The sequence below is a fragment of the Lupinus angustifolius genome, chromosome LG09 (genome assembly GCF_001865875.1).
Source record: "Lupinus angustifolius cultivar Tanjil chromosome LG09, LupAngTanjil_v1.0, whole genome shotgun sequence".
Lineage (NCBI taxonomy): Eukaryota > Viridiplantae > Streptophyta > Magnoliopsida > Fabales > Fabaceae > Lupinus > Lupinus angustifolius.
The window spans coordinates 17,582,105-17,605,335 of record NC_032017.1 but is presented as its reverse complement, the minus strand read 5'-3'; the positions used below and the strand labels follow the sequence as shown (position 1 = coordinate 17,605,335).

Genomic DNA, 23,231 nt, shown 5'->3' with positions numbered 1-23,231 from the left:
GAAAGTTTTTGATCATCAATGCAACCATTTTAAGAAAGAATTTAGATAGAAAAAAAGATATATGCATTTACTGCGTATAAGCTTTATTCGCTATTATTGCATTATCGTTGATATTTAATCATCATTGATTTTTCATATAAAATAGTTCAAATTTACACTTAATATTTTTCACTAATTAAATATGGTATGAAGCTAAGGTCACCAGTTTAAATGTTGAAACAAAGTTCTTATAAATAACAGCACTCTCCATTTTGATGTTTTTTAGGAAACTTTAAAGAAGTGTCTATTACAAATTACAATGCACTGGTTGTGTATTGTACACTGGGGCCACTACAAAAAACAAAGAAGACCAATCACAAGAACCAAATTGAGGTCAGGAAATTTAATTCTAGCCAATCTTAACCCTCTCATTGACAACTTCAATTTTTTTACCAATGGTAATGCAAAATGAGTACAAAGAATACATAAGCCAAATAGGCACAAAAAACCCTCAAATATTACCAAAAATATTAAAATGCTATGACTGATGACAGACCACAGCTGTGCAGGACAAATCACTGTCTATACTCCATAAACTCAACTCTTCAAGCCATTTCTGAATAGAATCCAGTTCCATTTCAGTTGACCAGTATACCAACTTTTTATCCCCTAAAGAAGATATCCTATCATTACCAGAGCCAATTTTCATGCCAAAAGTAGTCTCATCAACTCTTTCAATCCTTGCACCATTCTCTTCTAATAATTTTGTTACAACATATACAAAACTTAGGCTACCATGGGGTGGTGAATCTTTTCTTGCCAAAGAGTCTGCCATAGCTATAACCTTCGAAACAAAGCCATTACTCCAAACTTTCTCGCTAGAAGATGAGCTTTTAGCATAAAAGAGTTCCAAGTTGTTTGCAACAAAGAAGTCATTATTGTGTTCCCTAGACTCAATCAAGAGATCAGATGTAAGAAGCAAGTTCCCATGCATCACCCACGTGTTATACCTATTTTCGATACACTTCTTAACTACATAAGCTTGTACCAAAACACCCTTCATGGCATCAAAACTGGAACCATGTGAAGTCAATTTATTCAAGCCAGCACTACTTATAAATTGGTCCACATCAATTACAGGGTGTCCCCTCCTAGCCAAGTCAAATAGGAAGTCTGATGGAGGGCCCATAAGTATATAATTCCTGATATTTAATCTCTCAAAGTGACATAACATGTTACTAGCAAGAGCATCTTGTACCCCAAAAAGATTTACTAAGAAGACACTGTCTTGTTTCTGAAGAGAGTGAAGCAAATATTCTACTTCAACTATGTTCCTGACAACCCTTCCGGGAAGTACTTCTCTGAAACAAAAATCAAACCATTTTAAACTACTCAGAGACCGCATTTCCAAAATATTGAAGTCCAAAGATCTTTCATCTAGTAACTGAGAATCAGGTCCAGCAGTTTTCCCATAGTTGACTCCAGCATCTCTGTGAGAGACACTTAATGCTCTCTCATGCAAAAAATTTGCATAAATATTAAAGTAACCATGGGATTGAATGAATTTAATGAACCAAGGAGTCCAAATTCTTTCCCCCATTCTCTTGTACCATCCTGTAGTCACCTGCACAAAATTACAGATAAAGAATTAAGAATGAACTGCATCAAAACTGAGAACTGGATGACAGTGAAAAACAAAAAAAGTTTTTTTCTTCAAAACACATCATTACCATGCCCTGAAGAAATGGCCTATTGCCCTTCGCCTTGTTTTTATCATACCACAACCTGAACTCTTTCCATGGCTTTGGAAAGAGAATTTGACCCCATGTTCCAACCAACTGGTATAAGAAAAGCCGTGTCTTGTCATCCAAATGTAATTTATTTCCATGTTTACCTGCCATCAGAAACCAATTATATCATCAGATTAGTAAATGTTACACAACACAAGTAATGAAGCAACTAATGACAATTACTAAGGGAAACATATAATAAAAGAAGAAAGTCAGACAAAGTTGTTTAACCAAAAGCTTCCACTGTTCTCTACTCAGTAATATCCATTTTCAAATCATAGTAGCACACAAAATGGTTTAACTATTGGCACTTTTCTTGCCTCTTTACTATAATAGATTATAGAACAGAAATCTGGAATATGTAACCAGAAACAGTAATACACACAACTCCATGTGCTCCATTCCATCAAAACATCATCTTTACATAGACCATAATACAGGTACAAATAGGGGAACTGGTACCGATACTGGGTACGACAAATTTCTAAAAACTGTGCTACAGGTATAGCAGGATATATTATGTAGAAACTAGAAACATAAAAACATAAATAATAGAATACAATAATAAGATAAACCCAATTTTTACAATGCTCTAACTTAATGTATATACAACAGACATCTCTACTATAATTCAAGTAACCAAAGATACATTAAGAAGGCCTATGATATAAAGGAGTGGAACACTAGTTTGTTTAATTTGATAGAAAATCAAACAGCTTGGCAACAAAACTTGGTATTTTGCATGTACCGGAGCCTTATGCTTGAGTGGTATGAGGTACCTACTCATCAAATGAGTATTGAGTAAGTACTCGTGTGTACCCAACACGTGCCAGTACCAGATACATACACCATACCCATTTTGAAGCACCCATGCATCCTAGCATAGACCAGATTCTTATTATATATCACAAATGTGTGATCCTGCAGTATCCAACTTAGAACTAGCACAAGCAACAACACAGTATTTTCATACAGGAAGCAACCAAGTTCTTCTAATATCTAAACTTAACCAGCTTACACAAAAACCTCCACTAGCTACCAAAACTTAAATGCCAATTTTTTAATCATGAATAAATAAAAACAAGAAAATGGTACCTGGAACAAACCTTGCTCGTTGCAAAGAAACACCATAGATGGAAGGGCTATAATTAGAAGCATTGTAATAGAAATTCACAATCAAACTCTTCACAAACTCATAATAAAGCGGCGAAACCTCCAAATCATCCTCCACAACAAAAACAAACTCGTCATCAGAACCAGGCCACCACGCTTCCAACCACTGTGCCTGCAAACCCACATTGGCGGTTCTATAATGCACCACCTTTTCACCGAATTTCCAATCAAACCCATCCGCATAGCTCAAAATCCGATGCGATTCGAGAAGCTTCTGATCCACAGTGGCAGCAGAAGACCCGTTCGCGATGGCAAAATGATCAATGTAGAGGTGGAGGTGAACGCGGTCGCCGAGGTAATCGGCGGCGGCGAGGGAGCGGAGGCAGCGGGAGAGTGAGTCAAGGCGGTTAAAGGCGAGAACTTTGACGATGAAGGTGAAATTGGGGGAAATGGGGCTAGGGTTAGGGTTTTGAATTGGGGATCGGAGAGTGAAATTGGGGTTGAATTGAGGGATTGAAGATGGGATAGAGGAATGGTGGTAGATGTAGAAGATGAATACGGTTATGGAGAAGATGATTAATGGGAGGAAATGCCTTTTGGGTAACACCATTTGTTAGGGTTTCAGAGAGAGAAGAAGAAGAAGCATAGTAGTGGAAGTTGGGTGAAACAGATGAAGATCTCAGGGAATAGACCAACGACAATGAACTTCTGAAACGACGTCAACAATGCCACGTCAAAATGGCATGAGGTATTTTTTGTTGGGATAATTATTCTACTTTCGAAATGTATTTATAATTTTGACAAGTGTCCATCACAATCGCAAGAATCAAATCCTAAATTTACGAATTTATTCAATTGGTCTAATATTCAATTTTTAAAATAAGAAAATAATATTATATGGTTTTTTGGTAGAAATAAAAAGATATTGAGGGCAAAATTGGAAAACACAAATTACACCATGATGAGTGGTTATTTTGTGTTTTCCCTTTATTAATAGTATAGATTATTTTTTTCATTCTTTTTACTCATTTATTATAATTTATCCGTTAGTAAAATTGGTCCTATAAACTGTATTTTGAAATTATTTGTAAGTCAAACATATGTAAATCACTACCGTTAGACTCAAAATATAAATGTAACAACTTTAGCAGTGTGCTAGTGGAGAGGAAACAACATCAAAAATTATTGAGAAGGGTATAATAAGTAAATTTGATAGTTAAAACTAAGTAATTAATGTAGTAATATTAATATATATAAAATAAAATAATAATGATATGAGAGTTAAGGTTAAAAACTAAAAACAAAATATAAGAATTAGAATTTTTTTTATTGTTGTTAATCTAACATTCACTACAAATATGTATGCATGGGTAGTGTAAGTGTTTTTACATTTTCAGTAAATCATTACTATTTATATATTAGTTATCATTGACTTTCAAACAAAAGTATTACAAATTAATAGTGGATGATATGATGACAATGTAAAAAACTTTAACTATCAGTGTACAGATTTTAAGCTCTATTTGTAAATGACACAAAGTTTAGGGTGCGTTTATATAGTTTTTTTTATTGAAAATAAAAAGTAATACTTATGCACCAATAGTGGATGAGTTTTACAATATTAATATATTATTTATCATTGAATCTTTTAAATAATTTAAATAAATGATGTATGATATTGTATATTATACTTACAATATATATTACAATAATATTATGTATGACTTTTACATATTATAAATGTCCAACATATTATTTCATGGTAGAGATTCATGTCAATTTATATTCTTAATTTTAGAGGCACTTATTCAAAACTAAAATCATGTTCACTAATTAATCCATAATATCTAAAACTAGTTCAAACTTAATTGGTTGAAAAATATTTTTGTATCATTATACGTGATCATGCATAAGTGGATGTGATGTTAGTTTCAACTTGTTTCAAGTTTCAATAGTAAATTATACACCCTTTTCAAATAAAATGAAGAGTTATTTATTATCTACCAGACTCTGTAGGACCTAAAAGTGTTCACAAAATAGCAAAAATTATTCTTCTTCCATTAGTGAACAAATTGGTTTTCTTTCATATTTAAAAGTTGAGTAGATTTTGTGGTGCATATGGAAGAATCATTGTTGAGAATCATTTATGGTTTAGGTATTCATAATTGTTGAGAATCATTGTGTTAAATGACAGAACCACCTTCCTAAATATTTTGATATAGTTAGTTCATATATGAAAAACCAAATTTAGAAAATATGTATGCACAAAGTCTAAGAGTTTTATACATAATCAATATATTATAACATTTATCATTTATATTTAATCATCATTGTTTCTTCAAAAAGTAATACAAATTAATAATAAATTATACACTAAGTATATATAAATATTTATACCGACATTATATATATATTACACTCATATTCACTACATATTAAAAATTACTTTTTTTCTAGGAAAGATGAAGTAATATGGAGTTGTTATTATTAACTTGCTTTTTTATTTGAAGTTAATTAAATTATGGTTGAAGTTAGAGGTAAATTTTCTTTTTTGAAAATAGAACTTATTTTATAATTTTATAATAAACAAGATAGAACTGTGTTTGTTCAAAGGAAAATAAATGACTTAGTATTATTAATTGTTAATTAATATTAATAAGCTGTTAATTTTGAATTTGTCAAATGTCTGGGAAAAAGGGTAACCATACCAAAACTACAACCAAGTTTTTTCTTAACGAGAAAATTAAAAAATGATTATACAAACATACGGAAAAAATGGAAAAACCATAACTCAATTTCCATAACCAAATGATCATCGTTTTCTTCAGATTTGTATAAACGTATACAATTCCACAATAATTCTTACAATTAGTACTTTCCTTTAATCACATTCTCTCATTAATTATTGGTCAATTTTGTGGATAATGATTATGTTGGTGTTATTTCATGGATGGTCAAGATCCAAATTTGAAGTTGTGGATGATTCATTCTGCATCGAGTCGTTTCTGGGTTGATGTTTGTTTCCATGAATATTGATATTCTTCACATTTGATTCATTCTACAATTTCTCTCTCTTGTTCTGTCTTTGAGCTTCTGGTGTAACAATGTCTGTTAATTGCGTGGCACAAATCTGGTTTGCACCCTCATTTTATTGTCGTTTATCTGAGGAGGATTTGATTATGACTTTGTATAGTTTCAATTGAGGATTTTGATCAATATTTGATGCAATTCCCTGTTTGATCACCTGGGCTGCTTTGTTTTTATTGTTTGGTTCATGAGTTTATGTTCTCTGGAGTTAAAGTTTCTGTCTTGCTAACCCTCTTTCCACACTCGGTGATGTTTTGTTTTTCCATAGTTCTTTTCTTGTATTGATGGTGTTGTAAGATTTTCATTGTTGTGTGAGCTGTTTGTCTCGTTTGATTATGAACTTAGTGAATTTTCCACCATTCATTTATTTTGACCGGGGTTGTTTGAAGTGTACGCTGGTTAGTTTTTGCTATAATCCTTGTTGAGTAATGTGGCGTGATGGTTTGTGAAAGTCGAATTGGCTGAACTATTGGAGGAGTAGCATCCCTTTTATGAATTTTGAATTCAAGGTTTAATACATGTGGCAATTGGTCATTTTCGAAGTGTTGATTGATTAATGGATCTTTTCCTAGACTGCAACAGAGAACCATAAACTGGCTTGACGTGATTGGGGTGGTTTATGGATATAGAAGAATCGAATTTCAGTTAGTGACGATTCACATCTCTCTTGTAACTCATAATTACAGTAGTTTATGATCTCCAGGATTGATTATAGCGCTGTTGGGATTCCCAGTTCTTGGATTTGTTTCCTATTCTAAACATGGTTTTTAGGAGTGGCAAATGGGTTTGTCATAATGAGCGAGAAAGCGAAATTGCTTTTCAATGGATGCACTAGACAAAGCTTTTTCTGACCTTGTTGGCACCATCAAATCATGGATTCCCTGGAGATCCGAGCCAACAAATGTGTCCAGGGATTTTTGGATGCCTGACAACAGTTGTAGAGTATGCTATGAGTGTGATTCCCATTTCACCATATTTAATCGTAGACACCATTGTCGTCTTTGTGGACGAATTTTCTGTGCCAACTGTACAACAAACTCAATTCCTGCCTCATTTAGCAGCGAAAGGAACTCCTGGGATGAGCTGGAGAAGATTCGTGTATGCAATTATTGTTACAAGCAATGGGAGCTGGGCATAGTTGCTCATGATAACAGTATCCAGCCTTCCGATCTGGATCGTTGTGATTCAATGTCAATTTCAAGTGTGGCTAGCAGTAAAAGCAGTGGCATTGCTAACAGTAGTAACATGACTCTGTTCTCCTTGCCTTATTCAGTTGGGTCTTATCAACAAATGCAACAAGATTCCTCTCTGGACTTGTACCAATCGCCTATGAGTGGAATAGGCAGCGAGGGAGAGAGTTTATCAGTATCAGGAGGGACAGATAATCTTGTAGCAGACCTCGGGAATCCATTATCAAAGCAATATGGATTTTCAATTAACAGGTATTGTTATATTTCTCTTAGGTTCATCAAAAGAGAGAACTTTGCTTGGTTGTTTGTATTGATATTTCATTCCTCGGAGATTCTTCATGTAGTTTTGTATTTAAATTGATTTGAGCGAATCATATTTCTCACGTTGTTCATGCATAATTGAAAACGAGTGTTATAGCAGTACGTTATAATTAAGTAATTAACTATAGCTGACATTAAGATGTGGAATCTGATAAGTGATAACATAAACATGTTTTTCCAATGGATTTAGTCATTAAGAATCAAAGAAACTGAGCATGCGAATGATATTTACTGATTGATCTGTCATGTATTTAGCTAGGGCATGTGTTCTCTATTAACCGACATTTTTTGTATTTAAACCACATCAAGTCCATGAGTGCTCTGCTTTTTCTGATAGTTTGTAATGGATCATATGCTTTTATCTTGCTTCAGGAGTGACGATGATGAGGATGAGCATGGTATATATCGATCAGATTCTGATTTGAGGCATTATGCTCCGGAGAATAGCTACTTTGAGCAGGCTAAGTTTGATGGGGTAAACAACACTGATGGCTCACAGAAAGCGCGTCCTGATGGAGAAAACATCAGTGCGAAGTTCTCTTCAAAACACAGTTTTGATGCCCAGGGTTTGGAAGGAGCCCCAATTGTTGGAAAAAACGAAGACGAACCTGATACCTATGATGAAAATGAAGCACCTTCCTCATTATATGTTTCAGAGGATGTCGATCTTGAACCTGTTGATTTCGAAAATAATGGACTTCTCTGGCTCCCTCCTGAACCAGAAGATGAAGAGGATGAGCGGGAAGCTACTTTGTTCGATGATGATGAGGATGATAATGATGTGAATACTGTTGGAGAGTGGGGGTATCTGCGCAATTCAAGCAGTTTTGGAAGTGGAGAGCATCACCTAAGAGAAAGGTCTAGCGAGGAGCAGAAGAAGGTAATGAAAAATGTAGTTGACGGGCACTTCAGAGCATTGGTAACTCAGCTGTTACAGGTCGAGAACCTACCTGTCGAAGACAATGACAAAAACAGTTGGTTGGAGATAATCACGTCCCTGTCATGGGAAGCTGCTACTTTATTGAAGCCAGATATGAGCAAAGGTGGAGGGATGGACCCAGCTGGTTATGTGAAAATCAAATGCATAGCATCCGGGAGCCGTATTGAAAGGTAAATGATATAATTTATATGAATTTCCATATTTAACTTCTATGAGTTTATTTAGTGTTGGTCCATGCTCTTCTTCATCAGTTGATACTTGATACAAATTATCATTCTGGATACTTGATACAAATTATCTCATGTGCTTAAATACATGAAGGCACATACAAATAAAGCACCTTCCTTAAATACAAATATATGTGTCTGAATGTAATAAAGCACTGTCCTTTAATGTACTAAATAATATATTTTAGAGATATGGTGTTTTTACTTTTTGACATTTTATTTCTGGTTCCCAAAAAAAGAAAAAAGAAATGAATTATTAAACTAAACCATCACTGAAGACAGACAAATCTTGCTGAAGAGTCAGAAAAGTAATTCAAGTAATAAGAAAAAAGAACGAATTAGTAAACATATATGATTGCATTATTTGTTTAGTTTGGGGTTAATATGCACGTAATATGACCAGAGAATGGGCATTAATCATGGAGAAATATTTGGAGATCAAACAGAAACTGGCGTATGAAATCTAGAAAACACTAAACATCTCTTCTGATTACTTATGTGTTTTTATCTTTCTTTATTCTGTAACATAGGAATACATAAAATAATAATAACTTCCACACAAACACTTATTTTATTGTTTTTCACTAAAATCTACCACATCATAAGCTAAATTGGAACTTAGATTTTAATTATCATTTTATGTTGCTCACTAGCTCTTATCTCCTGTTATACCCTGTAATCTATCATTAAACTGTAGGACAGGTGAAAGAGAACTTTTCATATGTTGCAGTCCTTGCATTCCTTTTACCTGATATACTTCTTGGATTTACATTCTTACAGTATGGTGGTTAAAGGAGTTGTTTGTAAGAAAAATGTGGCTCATCGGCGAATGACGTCAAAAGTTGATAAAGCTCGCATATTGATCCTTGGAGGGGCTCTTGAGTACCAGCGTGTTACCAACCTCCTGTCTAGTGTAGATACACTATTGCAGCAGGTTGAAATTGTGTGATATTTTTCCTTGCTTCATTTCTGGTTCACATGATCTTATCATGAGCTTGTGTTAATGGGTTTATATCATTTATCCTAGGAAATGGACCATTTGAAGATGGCAGTGGCAAAGATAGCATCACACCATCCAAATATCCTTTTGGTAGAGAAATCAGTTTCTCGGTATGCACAAGAATATCTTCTAGCAAAAGAAATATCTCTGGTTCTCAATGTCAAGAGACCACTTCTGGAGCGCATAGCTCGTTGCACAGGCACTCAAATAGTGCCTTCAATTGATCATCTGTCATCGCAAAAGTTAGGTTGCTGTGAAACATTTCACGTTGAAAAGTTCATTGAAGACCTAATTGGTGCTGGTCAGGGTGCGAAAAAAACAGTGAAAACATTGATGTTTTTTGAAGGCTGCCCAAAACCGTTGGGTTGCACAGTAAGTCTTAAATTTAATTTTTATGAATTATAATATAATTTTGATACATTAAGAAAAGAAAAATTACTAAAACTAACTTGTGAGGTAGCATGTTAGAGTCTTAGAGATGAAGTAGTTGGTCCTTCATCCTTGACATATTTTACTAGTTAAAATTTCTTCTATTATGTTTTGCGATTGTTTAGATGTATTTTTATTGCAACTTAGCAGTCATTTGGAGACTTGTAATAAATATTCATTGATCTCATTTGTTTCTTTTAAACAGATTTTACTTAGAGGTGCTGATGCGGATGATCTGAAGAAGGTAAAGCACGTAGTTCAGTATGGAGTTTTTGCAGCTTACCATTTGGCCATGGAGACATCTTTTCTTGCTGATGAAGGAGTCTCCTTGCCAGAACTTCCATTAAACAGTTTAGCCCTTCCAAATAAATCATCATCCATCCAGAGGTCCATCTCAACAGTTCCTGGTTTCAGTGTTCCTGGCAATGAGAAGCCCCAGGAGCTTGAACCCGACACTGAACCACGGAGAACCAAAAGTGTTACAATTGCTGATCTGGCCTCATTAGCCAGCACTGCAGGACCCTGTGCACCCAATGATTTTTCTCAATCTATGCCACCTGGATCAAGTGTCAACCATTCAACTGCCATTACCAAAGAAAATTCAATTTCAGATTTGTACTATAAGAAGCCTCTTCCATTTAACAGTAAAGTAAAAGATGAAACGGACTCCAAACAACTTGTAGTGGAAGAAATTTCTGCAGTGGACAACACTCTGGCGGTCATGGATGATCCTACTGTAAGTGGAAAATTAGATCAACACATTTCAGCTGACACTCCTCAAAATGATAATAGCAAAGTTGATCAATTAAGTGGGTCTGAGATGCTATCTCCAGAAGATGTTCAAAAACATTCCGTGAAACCGGAAATAATAAATGAAGAGCCAGTTCCTCTAAAAGAAGAGTTTCCTCCATCACCCTCCGACCACCAAAGCATTTTGGTGTCGTTGTCCTCCCGATGCGTTTGGAAGGGAACTGTGTGTGAGAGGTCCCACCTATTTCGAATTAAATACTATGGCAGCTTTGACAAACCATTGGGTCGCTTTCTGCGTGACCATTTATTTGATCAGGTAATTATTTGTTCTGGGAATAAATGTCTCTGCTATTAGAACTATGTGACAGTAATTTTGAAATTTTAAGTATCACTACTTTTCAGAGTTACCGGTGCCATTCTTGTGAAATGCCATCCGAAGCACATGTACATTGTTATACTCATCGACAGGGAACACTCACCATATCTGTCAAGAAAATACCAGAAATTCTCCTACCTGGTGAAAGGGATGGCAAGATTTGGATGTGGCATAGGTGCTTGCGGTGTCCAAGAATCAATGGGTTTCCTCCTGCTACACAGAGAATAGTAATGTCTGATGCTGCGTGGGGTTTATCCTTTGGGAAATTTTTGGAGCTCAGTTTCTCAAACCATGCTGCAGCCAGCAGGGTGGCGAGCTGTGGCCATTCCTTACATAGAGACTGTCTTCGTTTTTATGGGTGATTATAGTCTTCCCTATTTTTGTGGTTGAACTAAACAAGCATCCGGTCCAAGTTTTATAGATGTTGTTGCACATTTCTAACAAAATTGTCATGCTTTTGGTCTTTATCTCCAAATTAATTATAATTGTGATGAACTTGATGATTTGGATACAACTGGTTGGATTTGAAAAGTGAACATTTTATTATTATTATTTTCATCCTGATTATGCATGGGAAGATTCTTGTAAACTCCTTTTGGAGGACATACGGGTTTGAGTCTCATTCTAAAAACCATGTAAACTTGCTTATCTTATTATCCCATTCAAGACTGTAGATTATTTGTACCTCATATATGTTTGTATTATTTTTTTGGGGATTCATTAATTCACCATACTCATGTTTTTCTTTCAGATTTGGGAAAATGGTTGCTTGTTTTCGATATGCATCAATTGATGTTCACTCAGTCTACCTTCCCCCACACAAACTGGTATTTGATTATGAGGATCTGAACTGGATACAAAAAGAATCCAATGAGGTTCGATATATGCAACCTTGGATTTTAAAATTTGGTTGTATGATAGTAGACGTAATTTCTGGTTGTTAGTTATTACAGGTGGTTAGCCGGGCAGAGTTTTTATTCTCTGATGTACTCACTGGTCTTAGTCAAATTGGTGATAGAAGATCTATCGCTGTCCCAGTAAATAGTGGCCTTAAAACACCTGAATTAAGCCACCAAGTTGCTGAACTGGAGGGGATACTGCAAAAGGAGAAACTAGAATTTGAGGTGAGGTCTTCAGTAGTTATTCTTAATTTTGTAGCTTGATTTAGTCAAGTTCCTTGTGGTGTAGTGGCCCTGTAGAGTGATTAATATGATTAGTATTGCTAGTATAAAATGATTCATGTGTGTTAGAATATTAAAATTCTTGTTTGGAAGTCTTGTCATGTGAGGCTTATTGAACTGAAATTTTTATATAAGCATCTTGAAAGGCTTATGGTTTAGTCATTCTCTACTGTTTTCTTAGGAATCCCTTCACAAGATTTTGAACCAAGAAAGGAGAAAGGGCCAACCTGGGATTGACATTTTAGAAATTAATCGATTGCGGAGGCAGTTACTTTTCCAATCCTACATGTGGGATCACCGCCTTATTTATGCAGCCAATTCCGGCAATGAAACCGATTTAAATAGTTCAATTCCAGATGATAAGGAGAGACATATAGATGAATATCAGACAAGTATGGCCTCCATGGAAGTAAAGGGCTTCAGTGGTGTCAATTCTATTCACGATGATCCAATGCTTAACAAAAGCCATAGTGTTGGAGCAGGACGAGGAGGAGGAGTTGATGGTGGAATTTCCCAATCTGATGCATCAAATCAAGAAATTGACATGGCCGAAAATAAAAATAATATGAAAGAAGATCCACCTAACCTTTCAATCAGAAAAAGCATAAGTGGTCAATCTGAGCTCTTTGAACCTGAATTGGGTGCTCATATAGCTCTCTCTGATGGGCCATTTCCTGTCATACCTAGTTTGTCTGATACACTTGATGCAAAATGGACAGGTGAAGACCACTCAGGATTAGGAATTCAAAAGGAGAACACTTCTGTAAATTCTGATACATTTATGGTTGATGCCTTGGCAAACACTGTACATAAAGAGGCATACAATCTTGGGGATCATGCAGAAGACCAGAATGGCCCCAAGGGTATCCATTCTGCTTCTAAGGGTCATGATAATATGGAAGACTCTTTAAGCTGGTTAGGAATGCCCTTCTTAAACTTCTATCGCCAATTTAATAAGAACTTTTTTGCTAGTACACAGAACATTGACACAATAGTTGATTACAATCCTGTTTATGTATCATCCTTCCGGAAGCTGGAACTCCAAGGTGGGGCAAGGCTACTTCTGCCAATTGGTGTTAATGACACTGTAATTCCAGTATATGATGACGAGCCTTCAAGTATTATAGCTTATGCCTTAACGTCACCAGAATATCATTTCCAATTGACTGATGATGGAGAGAGACCAAAAGATGGGATTGAATTGGCTTCATCATATCTTTCTGACTCAAGCGCCTTTCATTCATTCACATCTGCTGATGATACAGCTTTTGATTCTCAGAAAAGTTTTGGGTCAATAGAGGATATGATATTGTCCATATCTGGGTCTCGTAACTCATCAATGCTGGAACCCATGTCATATACAAAGTCCATGCATACCAGAATTTCCTTTGGAGAAGATGGTCCCCTTGGCAAGGTAAAATATTCTGTGACTTGTTACTATGCCAACCGATTTGAAGCCTTAAGAAGGGTCTGCTGTCCTTCAGAGCTTGATTATATAAGGTCTCTGAGTCGCTGTAAGAAATGGAGAGCTCAAGGTGGCAAGAGTAATGTATTCTTTGCGAAAACCTTGGATGATCGATTCATCATCAAGCAAGTTACCAAAACAGAGCTTGAGTCATTCATTAAATTTGGTCCTGAATACTTCAAGTACCTTTCTGAATCCATAGGAACAGGAAGTCCAACATGCCTGGCAAAGATCCTTGGCATATACCAGGTACTTTTCTTTTGAGCCTTACATATTCTTTTAGAGCTTCAAATATTAAAGCTGCTAAATTATCATATTTCACTGGTCAAGATGAAAACCTGCTGAGTAGTCTAGTTGTGAGATGAAAAATTCATCAGGAACCAAGCATACAATAACCCGATTAAGTTTTTTAAATGTATTTTCATCTTTTAAAGGCATATCTAGTTATTATGAGAGAATAAATACAAAAACAACCATTCATCTTTTGTCAATGCATCTCACATTAGAACTCGCACATGCACACACACTATATATATGACTATATCTACATAGAGGGGCAAATCTTGACCATTAGATTTACATGCATGATCGATATTAGAACATAAATTCATGTGACTTTTTAAGTAGACATATGAACTTGACTAACTTTTAATTTTGACCATTCATATATAGCTTAACCAGTGGCCTGGCTAGGTAGAGTATTTTTTTCATTCACTGAGGAAGGGGCATGCTTAGAAAACAATTTAAAAATAAATTACATGCTAACTAACGGGTTTTACATTTTTTATGGGGAGGTCAAGGCCACCTTTTATGTGTGAGGTGGTGTCCATGGGTTTAATGGTCAAGATATTCTTCTCTCTCCTTTCACTAGATATGCCCCCAATATCATATATGCATGTGTCTGTTTGTGAATACATAGTTGTTAGGACAACCCTTCTATACTTAAAAAAACCATTGCTTGTTCAGCCAAAAAAAGAAGAAAGGAATCATAGCTTTGCTGTTAATCCAATTTTCCAGGGATTTCTTACACGACTTACTGAAAATCGAAGTCATCTTAATGTTTTAAATATATGATGACTTAAAGAGAAGACGGAAGGACAGCACAATCAGTCATCACATAAGTTTACTGGTCATTGGATTGATACTATGCAATTCTGTACTTTGCCTCACTTAATTACATATCTTAATCACTTAATTTTCTGATTGCCTTCTATTGGAAAGGTTACATCAAAGCATCTTAAAGGAGGGAAAGAAACAAAGATGGATGTTTTGGTAATGGAGAATCTTCTATTTAGGAGGACCGTGACACGACTATATGATCTTAAGGGGTCTTCCAGGTCGCGGTATAATCCAGATAGTAGTGGGAAAAACAAAGTTCTGCTGGACCAGAACTTGATTGAAGCAATGCCAACTTCTCCTATTTTTGTGGGAAACAAAGCAAAACGATTGCTAGAAAGAGGTGTCTGGAATGATACTGGTTTTCTTGCAGTAAGTTTCAAAACTTCATCTGTTATTGTCTCATTTTCATGTTTCTTGCTTAGGAGGGGTCTGAGTAGGCTTCTGTTTTTAACCTTGTAAAGTTCACAATGCACATTGTAACACCTCATGCATTCCCTCCGGGCCCATGAATTTACTGAGCATACCACCCTTTAACCTTTAATACCCCTGCGGTATTTTATTCTCCTAGAGGAAGCCTCCGCTAGATCATGGATTCAAGTCGCAGGAGACTCCCTATAGGAGAAATAAAATACTATAGAGGATATTTAAGCTTAAAGGGTGACACATTCAGTAAATTCATGTACTCAGATGGATCACATGTCAAGGTTGGTGTTACCAACATAGTCTTATGTCTGTCTCACATGTGTCTTCCTCTTGTGCAGTCAGTAGATGTAATGGACTATTCTTTACTTGTTGGGGTGGATGAAGAGAAGCATGAGTTAGTAATTGGAATCATTGATTTCATGAGACAGTATACTTGGGACAAGCATCTTGAAACATGGGTGAAAGCTTCTGGCATCCTTGGAGGACCAAAGAACACACCTCCAACAGTTATATCACCCAAGCAATACAAGAAAAGGTTCAGGAAAGCAATGAACACTTACTTTCTTATGCTTCCAGATCAGTGGTCTCCTCCATCTATCATTACTAGTCATTCCCAATCTGATTTAGCTGAAGACAACAACAACAATAACACACAATCTAGGACTTCAGCTGAATGATTCTTTGATTATTTTTTTCTCTATATTTTATTTCCAACTTGGGGTATTATTTACCCCCATAATTTTATTTTCTTTACATTTTGTTTTTTCTCTCTTGATTATATAGGAATTCATTTGGTTCATTTTAATTTTGTCAACTAGAATATTATCAATTATTCTTTAGAAGATACCAAGAAAGGGAATTTTAGAAGCCACATGATGTTTGTCTGGGGTAAAAATATTAGATGAACTCTGCCTGATTATATCTTTGTACAAAAACATAGTCACATTTCAAGCATTAATAATATATACTCCTTAAATTTCTTTAAGATGCTTTTGACTATCTCAAACTTCATTGTAATGGACATATTGTGTCTGACTTTAAGGTTATGTTTGCAAACTCATTTTTGGTTGAGAATGAATGAATGTTTTATAATTAAGAGTTATTTTACAAGTGTATTTATGGTTCTTAACCCTTCAATTTTTCTTCAAAATTCAACTCGAAAACATACTATAACATGTCATTCTGGTTAAAGTAATGGCATTAGTGTGTCCTTATTTATTTATTTATTTTTTCTCCTGGGGCTGGGATAGAAGTTAATAACATTTTGGTCCCTATGCTTTTTTATCTTTTGATATCTTGTTATATTTTCGCTATTTTAATTTTTAATTTCTTAAGAAACTAATCCAATTCCTTAATAAGCAGAAGCTAGGCTAATTCTTAATAGAAATATTTTGATGAGTGAATTATAACAATATGAAAACTAATTTTAATAGTGTACAATAACTCACTAAACTCTAAATCAGTCAAATAAGAGGGGCAATAAATTACCCTCTATTATGCTACCTTTTGGGCTTTCATGCTATTTGATATACTTGTTTTTCCCCTCTTGAGCTCCTTTATCAAATAATAGAAACTCACCAATAGGGACCAATATTTGATTTTAACCATCTAGTATAATGTTTAAAATTAGATATACAAAATAATAGGACTCTTTAAATAGTGTATTGGACAAATAATAAGTCCACTAGAAGAACTAGATTTTGGTTTTTTTATCTACACTTGTTCAGTTAACAAGTTTGATTTATTTTTTCATTTTATAATATAGATTATCATCTCACAATTTATAATTATAAATTCATAATCTAAAAACACAATCTATTGAAACAAGCCTAAAAAAATGTCCAATTTGCCATACTTTTTTTATTTGCCATTACTGTTTTGTAATTTGTACAAGTTGCATGAAGAAATATGCTGAAGGAACAAACAATTGCACATGTTCTTTGTGATTCAACATTCACAGCATGTTTTTGTGTTATTATATATGCCTTTCTGATGATACATACTTAGCACTGCTTGCAACTGTTCAAATTTCAGACCTTTGAAGTGTTACAAATTGATTAGCATAGTTAGTTAAATTAAAGCCATTGGTTACAGTTTAAATCCTCTTGCAGATGAACACCTTCAACTGCATGACTAATTTCTTCCCCTTTAACAATCTGAAGCCAACTTTGCTGCAGAAGAAGATTCATGATTTCAGCATCCCTGTACACAACAAAAATCCATGTGGTCAGATTAGTATAATAAATTTAAAATTTGAAGTACAAATTATGACATCCTCAATTTGATCTGCGCAGCCGACCCCAGATAGTGGGATTAAGGTTTGGTTGTGTCTGATGTCATCTTGTTTTGGATGACAGGACAGGGTCAGATAAGATTAGTTTATACAAGACACGGTCTGATAAGATTAGTTATGTACCTTGGGTGATAGGTTGGTCCTGGAATTTGTTGACAACAAGACCCATCATCATACCCTTCACAAATTATTTCTCCACTCTCATCTTGGTAGCAAATTATGCCCTGTGATTCATCCTCATAAACCTGTTTAATTAGATACATAATGAATAGAAATCAATTAACAGAAAGTTCCTTAAATTCATTGTCTATAAACTAGTCCTTGTTTATCAATTATCCATATAGGACTACCTAGTTATTGGTAAAGTTCTTCAACTAGGATAAGAGTAATAAATGAAAGAAAACATAGGATATAGATGTAAGATCATGGATGATATATAAAAAAATATTGACCTTGTTCTTAATTGATGCTGTGATCCTTAGTACTACTGGTCCAACTGGTACCTTTTTCTGTGGGACAAAGCTGCGTTTGGTTATCAACTTTTTGTTAGCATACTTTAGGAATGAACCATATTTCTGAATTGAGATTTGAGCTGAAGAAGTGAAGTTAACAGCCATCAATCTAATTCTCCAAGCACATGAAGAAGTAGGAGGAGGATAAGAACAAGGAGATGAAGGTGAAGAAAAAGAATAGAATTGTTGTTGGGTGGGTTATGGATATATAGTATAATACAAGTATAATTAATATAATTATCTCATGGATTAGTTACCAATAATAAGCATTGGTTTTGTATGCTTTGCTCATCAATTATTGTTGCCTTGTCAATGGAACATTGTCCTAAAATGTGTTCTACAAATTATGTTTTGAACCAATAAAAATATATCATATAATTAAAAAATTAAATATTTATTATTTTTTCTGTTTTTGTTTCAATATCATTAGTCCGAACATGATTTGAAATACAATTTGTGACAGCAAATATTTCTCGGTATGAATTAATATATTAACTTATTTGTATAGATAGAGTCATGTGGAGCCAAAGTTTCCAATCTCACACCTCTTGTTTCCAGTGAACTACAGATCACTATGTTGTTTATGATTGGAGTGCTTCTATCATATCAATTGTATTCGATTGGTCCATTCATCATAGATATATATCAATATAAAGGGGCATTAATGTATTTGTTATTTTTTCATTTATGGTAATGTCTGAAAGTAGTTCAGAATTTTATTTCCACTTCACATTTGGAATTTTTAGTGGGATTATCATATAAGCTAGACAATGTAAAGTTGTACTATACTATAATAAGAAAAAATTGTGAAGCCGTTCAACATGATTTTTGAAAGAAAGGAATTTACCTAAATCAAATAAAATTCATATATAAAAAACAAAAGTAAAGGGATCTAGAAGATGAAAATTATATATGGCAAATTTATATTACGAAATTTATCGTTTGAATTAATAAGATATTGATCTAGGAATGTAAGACTCCACTAAATTCTCAAGTACCATATTAGGCCAAAATTTAAAGATTTGATTTTCGAAAGTATTACTTGTTGAGAGAGACAATCATATATTAAAAAAGAATTAGTATATTACCTTTAGGAAAAGTAATGACATATGTAAAAAATCCTTAGATAGCATACAACTCTTTTAGCTAGTTTATTATTATTATTATTATTATTATTATTATTGTAATTTCATTTAATTGTGGGCAGTAGCCCAATTATTTGGCACCATTATTTCTAGCAGTTATCACTTATCATATCCCTTTAAAAACACATGGTATAGTATACTATGAAAGAAATAATTGAGTTGAAATCCTAAACAAAAAAGTCTTAAAAGGAGAACCCATATGCATTTTATAGAAAAGTAATTCTGGTTGTATAGAATGTATGATGTGAATTATATTAAAAAAGGTTTTATTTGTTCATTATCCATAAAACATGTGATATTATTCTACAATGATTCCAAGCTATGAACAGCAAGTGGCCCCATTTTTCTAAAACTACTGATTTTGGTACAATTCCAAATCTGTTGAAAACTAAATGCAAAGAAAAAAGACTTACACGTAATGTTTAATTGTTTTATATCTTATGAGATATAATGACAGTCCTATTAAATATTTAATAGTGTATATATAGTAAGATGAAACCCAAATTAAACAAATATAATATATATACTATGTTCGTGTAAAGATTGATAACGATAAGTATATAATCTATCATTCAATGATATTACTTTTTTAAAAATCAATGATTATTAAAAATAGTTAGTAAATGATCGACTGTCAGAATATAAAATTATGACAATATCTAAACATTTTTTTTTTTTTAATTAAACAAACACAGTATCAGTGTATGACGCAACCCTGCTTTAAACTTCATATTATATTGTGCACTAAAGTCTTTGGAAGAAAGAAAAACACGGCACTAACCTATTATAGTTCTCCACTTGGCATTTAAAACATGTAAAGGAATTTGTAAACCAAACGCAATAGTTAGCATTGCATTGAATATGACTCTGCACTGAATACTAATTCTAGTTGGTGGGACTCAGCTCATTGTATATTTTACGTGCAAGGAAAATTGAATCTGGTTGGTGATAGAGATATGATTAATGAAACATAACCATTGTAATAATTTTTCCTTATATGTGAAACGAGTGTCTTTACATTTTAGGTTTGATGGGAGAGAAAAATTAGGTCTCTAACTTAAATATATGGAACAAAATTGACATTTTTATAAATTGTGATGGCAAAATAAAATACCCAGTATAACAAAGGAATTTAATTAAGTAATGTTTTTATAATTAATTATAAATAAATGAAGTTTAATATAAAATGTGAAAACATAAGATGTTACTTATCCAAGACTTGAGTCCAATATTTTTGGGGTCATCCCCTTTAAGAGTGTAAAACAATGTAAAAAATGTAACATTTTAGGTCAGGTGATTATTTCAATCACATATGATAATATAAAAAATGACCATTACAACCAATAAAATATTAAAGGAATATATGCATAGAATAATAATAATTGAAAATGTAACACATTTAAAACAATAGCATATGTATGATATAGAACTAAAATTAGTTGTATGAGTAAAAAACATACCTCTTTTATTATGAGTTATGTGTTGTGTATTTATGGCATATTCTTAATGGCCGGCCATGTGTGAAACATTGGACCTTGTTATTGATTCATAGTGACAAGGTGGTTTCCCTTAACGTGGGCAAATCATACCTTGCAAAGTTTTCAAATAATCTCAATTATTAACTTGATAACTTTGTCTTATTATAACTTCAGAAATTAATTACTAATTAGGTAGACATTTATTGTACTCTATTTTTATGCATGTATGTATCATATCAAAAACTTTTTATTTTATTAGGTAAAATCTAATACATAGATTGAACAGTGTCCTAATATTTTATTATATTTATTGATGAAATATTTATATTTATATTTTTCTTAATGAACCCGTTATAATTTTTCTTGACCTCAGAATAAAATAAGCAATGCAATAATTGAACTTTTCGTATCCAATGGATGAATTACACGCGCAATAACAAGTATCTTTGTATATTGAATGTTGACTTTCTACCATTTCCAAACTCTTCTCACCCACATATTTAATCACAAATTCTACCATTACCAAACTAATCCTAGTCCACATATTCAATCACAAATTACTTACAACATTTTAAAATCTGGAACCATTATTCAACTCAAGTGATTAGCTCATGAATTCATTATATTTTTATTTTGAATGTTGATAGTGAAGATAAGATAATAACTCAGAGTGTAAAATAAGAATAAGATAAGTTTATGTATTTTGTATTTGATGGGAACCGAATAATAATAGCATTGATATAGTGGTATGATTGTGGTGGTTAAGTGTGAGAGTATAAGAAAAAATATCACATTATCCTGTAATTTTTTTAATTTTGAGAAATACTGGATTTAATTTTTAAATTTGTGCTTATTAAATAATCTAGGACACTCATTAACCAAACTGAGCCAACTCATTCAAAAAAGCCTAACATCCCCATTTTTTTAAGGAACCATTTTATGTGCACATCCAGTATTGATATTGTTGTTATCGTAGCTTGTAACAGTTATAAATGGTATGAAATAATAATATGGTTATGACTACCAGTGTGTCAGTTCTCGAAATCCTACAATATGGCTACCTGTGCCATTTCTTAGTGCCACAGAAAGAAATGGAGAGAAGTTTGCCGGAAATGCATCGGCGGAAAATATGAGGGAGAAAGAAAAAATTGAATGAAAACGCATTCAACTTTGAGCAAGTTATAATGAGGGGAGAAAACCTCTATTTATAATATGAGATTTTTTCAAGTCCTCATCTCCAGTGTGGGACTTGAGAGTAGTTTTCTTTCAAGACTTTTCTACGCGGGACTTGGGTTTTTGTTGTGTGAGTATAATATGTTTATGTTGGAACTTGGTTGTGAGTGAGAAATCTAAAAAAAATCTCAAGTTCCACATAGAAAAGTTTTGAAATAAAACTATTCCCAAGTCCCACATTAGAGATATGAAGAACTTGGAAAAAAATATTATGTCATAAATAGAGGTTTTCTCCCTTCATTATAATTTGCCCCAAGTTGAATGCGCTTTCATTAAGTTTTTTTTTCCTCTCTCATATTTCTGCTGATGCATTTCGAGAACTGACACTGATAGTCAGTATTGAGGGAAAAGAATTGGCACGGCACAGGTAGCCATATTGTAGGATTTCGAAAACTGGCACTGATAGTGAGTATTGTGGTAAAGAACTGACACAGCCATATTGTGAGATTTCGAGAACTCACACTGGTTGTAAGTAAAACGATTCAAGTAATATAACACAGGTAGCCATATTTTGGAGAGTGTAACGAAACATCTTAAAGAGAGCGACCTAATCTCCCACTTTCTAACTTATCCCGTAGCCCAATACTTTTTAGGCCTTTACCTTTTTGTTTAGGCTTCTCAAGTCAAACGATTTTCATAATATCATCTCATTTTCTGCCAGAATTCTGGAAGTATTCTTAAATTAGCATTCAAAATCAGTAAATGTTGATTCAAGTAATATGTTTTCCTTAAATAAAATCTCACGTTTGAATCTAATATATGGAAAAATCACCCACTTAAAGAGGCAGCCTCTCTTTAATATACTTCAAAATGTTGTTTATTAGTTAGCTATATTTCAAGAGAACAAAATATCAATAAGTTATCTCCTCCAACCACTAAAGTTATGATATATATATATATATATATATATATATTTTAAATATTTTTTTAACAAATTGTTAAAAACACTATATATATTAAATCTTATTTTTAAACCATTCTAATTAGTTAAGTGTTGGCATAGAAGGATATCAATAAAACGTTGATTTAGTGATTAAGGTTTTCTAGATTCTCAGGAAGATTAAAAAGTTAAGAGTTTGATTCACAAGAGTGATACTTGTTGAGAGTGTCAGTCACAACTTTTAAAATAGATTAATTTTTTACCCATAAAATAAGATGATATCCTTGACAGTACTAAAAA

General features: G+C 33.5%; 3 protein-coding genes across 4 annotated transcripts; 1 reads left to right on the top strand and 2 right to left on the bottom strand.

Annotated features, from left to right (window-relative positions):
• On the bottom strand, positions 294–3,617 carry LOC109357446. The gene is made up of 3 exons (XM_019601412.1): positions 2,865–3,617; positions 1,710–1,873; positions 294–1,603 (listed from the first exon to the last, which is right to left on the bottom strand). The coding sequence occupies exons 1-3, from the start codon at positions 3,490–3,492 to the stop codon at positions 518–520; spliced, it is 1,878 nt and encodes a 625-aa protein (XP_019456957.1). The 5' UTR covers positions 3,493–3,617; the 3' UTR covers positions 294–517.
• LOC109356900 (1-phosphatidylinositol-3-phosphate 5-kinase FAB1B-like) lies at positions 5,610–16,357 on the top strand. Of its 2 annotated transcripts, XM_019600526.1 has the most exons (12): positions 5,611–7,411; positions 7,853–8,590; positions 9,428–9,581; positions 9,675–10,019; positions 10,282–10,655; positions 10,692–11,142; positions 11,229–11,560; positions 11,954–12,077; positions 12,156–12,326; positions 12,565–14,097; positions 15,070–15,336; positions 15,729–16,357. In XM_019600526.1, exons 1-12 carry the CDS (start codon positions 6,792–6,794, stop codon positions 16,065–16,067), a joined length of 5,448 nt encoding a protein of 1,815 aa, XP_019456071.1. In that variant the 5' UTR covers positions 5,611–6,791; the 3' UTR covers positions 16,068–16,357. The 2 variants fall into 2 exon arrangements, with proteins under 2 accessions (XP_019456070.1, XP_019456071.1); XM_019600525.1 differs by having other exon boundaries at positions 5,610–7,411; positions 10,282–11,142.
• On the bottom strand, positions 17,277–18,402 carry LOC109355927. The gene is made up of 3 exons (XM_019599217.1): positions 18,136–18,402; positions 17,807–17,928; positions 17,277–17,592 (listed from the first exon to the last, which is right to left on the bottom strand). The coding sequence occupies exons 1-3, from the start codon at positions 18,298–18,300 to the stop codon at positions 17,466–17,468; spliced, it is 414 nt and encodes a 137-aa protein (XP_019454762.1). The 5' UTR covers positions 18,301–18,402; the 3' UTR covers positions 17,277–17,465.